At 35.4% G+C, this 8,486-nt stretch overlaps 1 protein-coding gene across 2 annotated transcripts; it reads left to right on the top strand.

The window, feature by feature from the left end:
* Positions 1-1,282: 1,282 nt before the first annotated feature.
* Positions 1,283-8,038, top strand: LOC101851012. Of its 2 annotated transcripts, XM_005091496.3 has the most exons (6): positions 1,283-1,372; positions 1,838-1,974; positions 3,268-3,443; positions 4,133-4,248; positions 4,878-5,094; positions 6,643-8,038. In XM_005091496.3, exons 1-6 carry the CDS (start codon positions 1,323-1,325, stop codon positions 7,033-7,035), a joined length of 1,089 nt encoding a protein of 362 aa, XP_005091553.1. In that variant the 5' UTR covers positions 1,283-1,322; the 3' UTR covers positions 7,036-8,038. The 2 variants fall into 2 exon arrangements, with proteins under 2 accessions (XP_005091553.1, XP_005091554.1); XM_005091497.3 differs by having other exon boundaries at positions 1,285-1,974.
* Positions 8,039-8,486: the final 448 nt, after the last annotated feature.

The raw sequence follows: 8,486 nt of genomic DNA, 5'->3' as shown, positions 1-8,486 counted from the left end.
TCATTACAGGAATGGCACGGAACTGTGGTTATTTTCACAATGGGTTATTCAAACAATGTATAGAAACTAGAAAGCTTGCAGCCGAAAAATAAAACACACTGTATGATTCTGCAGTTCTTAAATTAAGTTACATTAATTTATGTCTTCTACAGGTTCTAGTTCATTTTTTCTACCCCATCCCTCCCCCTTCCCCCTTTCTTTTAATTATCGGACCCCTGGGTAATTATATATGTTAATTGCAATAGTCTAATATATTTTGTCCGTAAATTATCCTAACCGCAGTGTTTGGAGGCTATCACTGTCGATCCTACTCGTTGTTTGTCTGTCTGCCTGTCATTTTCCTTGTAGGCCTAGAAAATTACCATGCCGTGTCGATCTTTACTTTTCTTTTAAGTAAGGGGGGAGGAGGGGGGCTACACCCCCAAAGTCAAGATTCGGCTCAAAATTATGGAATTTGAGTTGTAGACATTTTTAGCTTCCTCAGCCTCTCCTACAACTATTGCATCGCCCCCTCAAACAGTATTTTTTCCCTTACCGGGCATGTTTGTCATCACCATTTCCTCATAAAGTCAATACATATATTTCATTTTTCTTTATCGGCCGTTTTCTCAAAAGGCGACTTCCCTCCATACTTTTAAAAATAACTCCACCATTTTACATCCAATCTTCACGAAATTTTCACAGAATGAAGAGAAAATGTAACTAAAAATTTGTCAGTTTAATTTTTTTTATATGGACCAGATTTCTGTTGGTAGTGTCTGGAGTGTGGACTTTCACGGATTTTTTTCAAACTAGATCTAATTGATTAATGCTACCTCAGGAAAAAAAATCATTAAACATTTTCTAATTCGTTTAGGAAAAAAACAAGACACATTTTTGATCTAGATTTAGATCTAGATCTAGATCTAATGTTTGTTAACACGCGCGCAAACCCCCCCCCCCCCCAATCAATTTCCATTTATAAGCAATGCGGTATTCTTTACGTAATACATGTCAACAAAATCCAGCCGCCGTATCCATGGAAACGAAACTTTTTTTCTCAAATTTGATTGCGGATTTAAGACTCCTTACTATGCTTGTTATTTAAGTGTGAAATTTGTTTCTTTTTCTTTCTTTTTTTTTTTTTTTTGGGGGGGGGGGGGGGGGGGGTATTTTGGACGACTTGAACCAGATACTACATGTACTTCTAGATTAGGTTTTTGTTTTACTCGATGGTCCTGGAATGCGAGCGCATCAGTGAAGAATTGTATCGTTTCCGTGAAATTTCCGTCGTACTTTTTATGTTAACACGTACACAGTAACATGTAAACAAAAAGGACTTGATGCTGCTTTTGTCAGTGACAAGCGTTGCAGCTTTGGCATATATATCCCGGTGCACCATGATTACTTTATCTTTAATATATTGATCACAACATTTTCTTTGTATATAGATCTAGATGGAAAATATTTACTGGCTTAAAGCCTATTTAAGAATACTATTTTATTTATAGATCATTCGTAATGCACGCACGTTTAACCATTCCAAAATTGTGTGTGTGCGTTTTAGTCGTGTTGGATTTGGGATTGCATGGCATTCCGCAATTAGTCGAAATGTCGTGTAGAGGGATTTTTTTAATTAAGCAGAGGTGATCGAATTAACTTCACTTTTGGTTCAGTCCAGTGTCAAGTATAGCCGGAACCGTTATATATCATTGCGGCATTGCCGCCAAGGATTTAGCTGGTTTTTATGGAAAGTTGCGTTTGTTGCAAAGAATTGTTAAAATAACTTACGAACAGATTGTCCAAAGGATACAGGAAACAACAAAATTGTTATTGAGTTGTGTTTCAAAATGACTAGAGAAAACAGTGGAAAGCCTATGCATCATGAGCCTTCTGAGGCAGAGAAAGAAGAGTCCATGAAGAGACTAGGCAAACGACTGACGTATATTTTGCGCTATGGAGCTTTAAAGGAAGGGTTGGAAGTTAATGAAAATGGTAGGTATATATCATTATTTTAAATAATTTTTTCCTGTAACTCTATTGTTGCATAATAAAAAAAAATTAAATTGTAATGCTTAAATTTAATCATTTAAGGTACACCTTACAGATTGTCTTTTAACATTGCTTTGTTTAAAATAGTTTATAACCTATTTGATAGATATTACAAAATAGACGGCTTAGCGCAAGAAGGGACTATATCCACTTACACATTTTTGAGAATTTAATTAAGAGTTTTAAATTTTGAGAATATTGAAATTGCAATAATAATAATAATAAATAGCATTTATACTGCGCATTTCTATTTCCTAAAAGATGCTCAATGCGCATTACAACGAAAAAGACATCACATCTTAAAAATTAATCGACAAGTGTGTTCGTAAAACAAAGTATTATACATATAATATAAATGCATATGTGTAAAATTTTATATTAGAAAAACAGTCTCGCAGTGAGGTTGAAGATGTGTTCACTAAAAATATACAATGCAATAAAAATTCACGAACGGTCACAATAAAGTTGAATAATTAAAAGCAATAATTAACATGTAGTAAAAAAAACATTACAGCTTAGATATTTACAGAAAAGAGTGGCTTAAAATATTACTCCTCATATCGATTACTCCATTTCGACCAAAAGTGGATATATAGTCATTCTTTTTCTCCGCCATCGATAGCTTAAATTGAAGCCCATAGTCTGCAATATCTTTATAATTATGGCCTTAATTGCTGTTGATTTTTAAAATTACATAGATATAATTAAAGTATATCTACATTAAAACTACATAAATATAATTGAATATATCTACATGACTCTAAAGGTCTGTAGTAAATTTAAATTCCTGCATCTCAATGAAAGATGAATTCTGACGTGAATATGTTGTTTTATTGTCAATTTTATTTTTCTCTTCTTATTCAATTTTTTCAAGAGCAATAATATATAATTTAAATTCGGTGTATATATCTACATGTGGTTTTTTTACCATTTCTGAACAGCCAAGAAAAATTTCCCACTGGGACAAAAATCATAATCTTATTTTATCTCATCCCATCCCATCCCTTCCCATCCCATCCCATCCCATCTCATGTCATCTCATCTTATCTTACCTTATCTTATCTTCTTCCTTGACAAATAATTCTTCACTTGATCTTTGCCTCATAAGTTACATTAGGCCTATACAGTAAGTCAGAATCAAGAGTTTTAAAGTTTTAAACATTTTTGCTTTCATAATTTGTTCCAACTTATAAGAATATAAAATACATATATATGTGTCTAAAAATATATTTCCAGGCTATGTAAAGCTTGAGGATCTTCCAACTTTGGGTCTACTCAAATATTACACGAGTGATGAATTACTGGAACACGTAAAGAGTTCTGTGTCCTCCAGAGGTGGCCAACGTTTTGACTGGAGAGAGCAGAATGGAACTGTGTTCGTGAGAGCTGCTTACCTGAGAAACTTTGAAAAGGTAGGTTAGCTAGGTCACAGATTGCTGCTTTATCAAGATTTAAAAACCAAGACTTAAATGGTTTGTCATGGGATGGTTGGTTTGTTTTACTAATCAGAACATTTCTGAGAGGCTGAAAGAGTTCCTAGTGTCTATATAGACTTTAAAAACATTTTTCAACTGTAGCTGTTCAATGTTTGTTCTTTGTTAGAGGCTTTGGGTTGGGCACATTAATTTTACCTTTCCAGTTATAATTTTTTTTGGTGATGAAACAGTTAAACCTTTCATTAAATTTTATTTGTTTACTCAGTTGCTTTCGTGAATTCAGGTGCGGAAAATGACATTATAATTTTTTTCATGCTGCTATAAGTCTGAGATTGAGAACTTAATGCTTATAAATGTACATCAGTAGTATTAAAAGTGGACTTAGGATGCAGAATATTTCCAAATGCTTTGGTGTGACGTTTTAAATCTATATTTTCAGTACCCATGGAGATTTTGAGTGATCAAGGGGCATAAGTAAAAAATTATATAGGAATTTTTATTTTATTATAGGTATTTCTATACTCACCAATACATCTTAATCAGACTCTCTGTTAGTTTCCTGGAAATGGTGTTTAGACATTATTGATTACATGTGTTTTGAACATAACTGGATTGAGGGTAGGCAGTACGTGTACAGTAAGGAGTGTAATTTTTCTTTTTTTCAGAGCCCATATCATCCTGGCACAAAAGTTTTTACTCTTGGAGAGAGCTGCATGACATATGTTCTGAAACACCTTGATGACTATGATTTAGAAGACTTTCCTGATGAAACCATAATACGGTACGGTATGATATAAGGAGATCACTTTGGCATTTCTTTTTTATTTTCTTTTTGGTGTCATTGTTGGAACTGAAATAAACACATTAGATCATTTTCGTCCCTCTTGTTCTTTACTCAGAGAGGGGGGAAAAAAGGCTTAAAAAAGCTGTTGCAAAGGAGCTGAAATTGCTGCTTTATATTGTGTATTCATCTGTGATTTGAGATTGTACTGTTTACTTGCATGTTTTATGTTTCTAGCATCGTCTTATTTTTTTTCAGAATTATTACATTAACATAATTTGGTTTTGTCATTTGCTTCTAATACAAAGAATTTAGAAATCGGCTGACTTGAAATGTCCTCATCATTCATATTGCAAATATAATGCAAAGAACTTTTTTTTTTGGTCTGGTATGATGTCTGTTGAATACCTCAATCCCAAAATTCTAAAGTTTTAAGAATGACATACTTTCAAGTCCAGGAAAGATTCTTTTGAAGAATGAAACGGTTTCTTTGTTTTTCATTTAAATGTACCTGGCTTTGTGCTTAATGCAGACTTAATGTCACTTCAGGAATATATACAGAGGTTTTGATACATCAAAAATATTTAGTTCCAGTATTTTTAAAAACAGTCTTCTTTACCATTCCACAGATTGATGATCCGTCGTTTGAAACGTCAGAAAAAGCTCAACAGTGCAGCGTTGACTGCACTACTCGTTCCAACTCTTACACGACTAGACATGGAAGATGTGTACCTGACCAATAAAACACTGCGTACACTTTGGACACAGTGTCCCAATCTTGTTGCCATCAGTTTTAGAAACTGTGGCTATATCATCACCGACAGTGTTCTTGCTCAGTTGGCCAAGGTAAGATGCCTCAGAAATCAAGATAAAGTCTAGCTTGCACAAAGTGAACCCATATATATATATATATATATATATCTACATAATGAAACATGAACATAGAGAAACACGCACATACCAAATAAATTTGCTGGTCCCTAATTTTTTCTTATATATAGAGACTTCAACATAAGTTAAGGACCACTTGCAAACACTCTGAGTGGTCTTCTTGGGACGTCCTGCACGTGGGCGTTCTTGGATTGATCCAGTAGCTTGATGGCACTGCTTCAAGTGGACAATGACAGAGTGTGACACTGCAAGCCTTCTGGCGACTTCTGGGGCTCCAACTCCATCCTGCAGCCATGCCTTAGCTCTTGCACGATCAAAGTCTCTCAGCTTTCGTCTTGGTGGCATGTTAATGCGATACTGGATTTTGCGCAAACGGCAGCTTATATTGCCACCAAAGTGAACACAGTTCAAGACCATATGTCCGTTTATCACATGTGGTGTTGCACTACACAAGTCGATAAAAAACAGCAAATTTGGCTAAATTTCTCCGAGGATTTCCGTGCTGCACGTGGTGGTTTTGCCCCTTTAGGAAACTTTGCAGTACGCATTGGTAACCCATTAACACTTTCAGAGCAAACAATTTTGAAACATTCCTTGCTGTCTTTTTTTGGATAAAAAAAAAATCAGGGCTGTGTGTCAAAGTGGTCCTTAATTTATGTTGAAATCTGTACATTAAATATATTTTTTAAAATTTAAAATAGGCTACATACTTGGAAAATTCATATATAACAAAAACATATCTCTATGTAGCGTCAATTTGGAAATATGTGTGCTAACCTGCAGTTTTTAGAATAATTCTATATTTATGTAACTTCAGAATTGTTCTAATTTCATTTTTTTGCCTCCTTTGACAGAGAAGGTTTTATCCTATTGCATACATGTTAATTATGGTATGTTTGCTATAGAGAAATGCTATTAATGTCACAGGATAAAAAAAACAAAAATGCAAAGCTGCTGAGTAAAGTGAAAATAAATACCAGTGTTCTCCTGAAATAATTTTTTTTTAAAAGATAAATTTATGTATTCACTTGCTTTGAAGAATTCATTTTGTAATTTGAATATTATTGGTTTTTATGCTCTTTTGGTAACATATTGTCACATCAAACATCAGTAAAAACTGTTCCTCAGTATCCCTTAGAAATATAATACAGCGGGAATAGAATGACAGTGGCTATTCACCTGACCTTTTCTTTTTATAGATTGTCTTTTAAGACTGTATTTCAGTGGTTTTTCAATCAATGCCTTTCCACTGTTTATCGGTAGGCCTATCCTAGAGATTTTTTGTTGAGTACAATTAGTGGTATCATGATGTTAGAAGTCTTCAATCTTTTTATCTCTCCTAATTCTTGTTTCAAATTTGCATTGATTATGAACAGCTGATGGTATGAAAACACGTCTAGTTGAAAAATAAACCATATGTGCATATTGTTTTTGAAAACTCCGTAATGAGTATTATTGTCTAACGATAACTTTCTTGATTTTTGTTTTTTGTTCTTTTTCCAGAATCTTCCTAATCTTCAGAGGCTCAACTTAAGTGGCTGCGATCACTTGAGCAGCAACTGCTTATCTATGTTATCCAAGAGACTCCCTCACCTGCATTTCCTCAACATTTCAACAGGACCCAGACTGACATATGAAGCTGTTCTCTCTTTCATCAAGTCTGCGAAAGAAATGACATTTCTTGATGTTTATTACCTCAGGACAACTCCGGAGGAAAACAGGACTTTAGTTGAACTTGCCAAAGAAAAGGGTGTGGAGTTGATTTTGCGGGGACCGAAGCCAGGACAAGATGGAGGAAAGGAGAGTGGACAAAGTATAGATGATTCTGCTCAGAGCAACAGTGACATAGAGAATAGTGGTGATGAAGACGATGAGGATTTTGATAATGATCTGTAGAGAAAGCTGAAGCTGTGATTCTTCTACCATGGGCATTAATTGTTGTTAACGAGATGTTAGTGTCCAGTGATAACACTTTTGGACTCGCAACCATAAAGTCTTTTGCAGTCTGTTGCCAGGTATCCATAACCTCCATTACGAGAAAAATTCATGTAATGTGCCTCTCCGAAGGACACATGGTTGAGCCCCATTATATGAGGATCAAACCCACAACTTTTCGGCTGCAAGCTGAACAGTTTAACCGTTTGACAACTGATGCAGAAACACTGCTGTTGTGCCAGCTTACCACAAACTGTCTCAACTCTGTTGTTCCTCTTTTTGTGAATTTCCATTTAGCTTTGTCTGGTCAGCTCTTTTGAATTTTGAAGGGATAGATGGGGTGGTTGGTGGGTGCTCTGGTGTAGTTTGCTCCTTCTTTCCTATCAAACATCTATTGTTCTTATCTCTCCTTTTTTATGTTTGTTACTCTCTAGTAACACCTCTAAATTCAGCACTTATGCACAACCTAATTGAGTTGCTAGTGTTGTAAAACTTTAAAACAAAACAAAGGCAAAGCATTGCAATATACGTTCACTTCATCTAATATGGTGCCATCTCTGACCTGAGTTCATGACCTTTGACAGGCTGAAATAACTGACGGTGATTCATTCTAAACCGTATTGGAGGTTTCCAGTGAGTAGCAGAGGATGAGAAGAAATTGCTGTACTTGTCTTTCAAGTTCCACGTCCCCATCAACACAATCTCAGCTATTTAAGTTACGACCTGCTTCAACCCAGCCTGTCAAGGCCAATTTAGTGTGGAGAAAGAGGGAAATACTATATATCGTCACTGCCCTAGCAATTGAATGGCACATCTCATTTTTGCTACTTTAGTGATAAAAATGAAAAAAAAAATTTGTTCAGTTAGACTATTTATCATTTTATAATGGTAAAACATGCCATGAATGTTTCTTTTTTGACTGCCAGCACATGTTTTGTTTGATTTCATCAATATAATCCTTGAATGAGAATGGAACTTGTAGCTTTCGTTTTCTCATCGAAGAACCCAAAAGTTCCACCCCAAATGTTGTGTAGTTGTCTGTCAAATTCCTCCATAATATGAACTTAACTGAGATTCTTCGTGGAGAGTAACTTTTTCAGACAGTATCTACTGTCAATATGTGTGACAAGGCTCACATTTCAGTATTACTGTGTAGTGCTTTGCTTTGTATATGTGGGTTTGTGTTGTGTGTGTGTGTGGTGTATGTGCATGTATGCATGTGTGTGTGTTTGTGAGTGGGTGTGCGTGCGTGCGCATGTGTGCATGTTCGTGTTTGTGTGAGTGTGTATGTGTGTGTGTGTGTGTGTGTGTGTGTGTGTATGTGTGGTGTATGTGTATGTATGCATGTGTGTGTTTGTGTGTGTGTGTGTTTGTGAGTGGGTGCTTGTATGCCTGTGTGTGTGTGTGTGTGT

This window comes from Aplysia californica, unplaced genomic scaffold, assembly GCF_000002075.1.
Source record: "Aplysia californica isolate F4 #8 unplaced genomic scaffold, AplCal3.0 scaffold00031, whole genome shotgun sequence".
NCBI classification, from domain to species: Eukaryota; Metazoa; Mollusca; class Gastropoda; order Aplysiida; family Aplysiidae; genus Aplysia; species Aplysia californica.
Note: the sequence above shows the minus strand (reverse complement) of the source record. Positions and strands in the feature narration are given on the sequence as shown.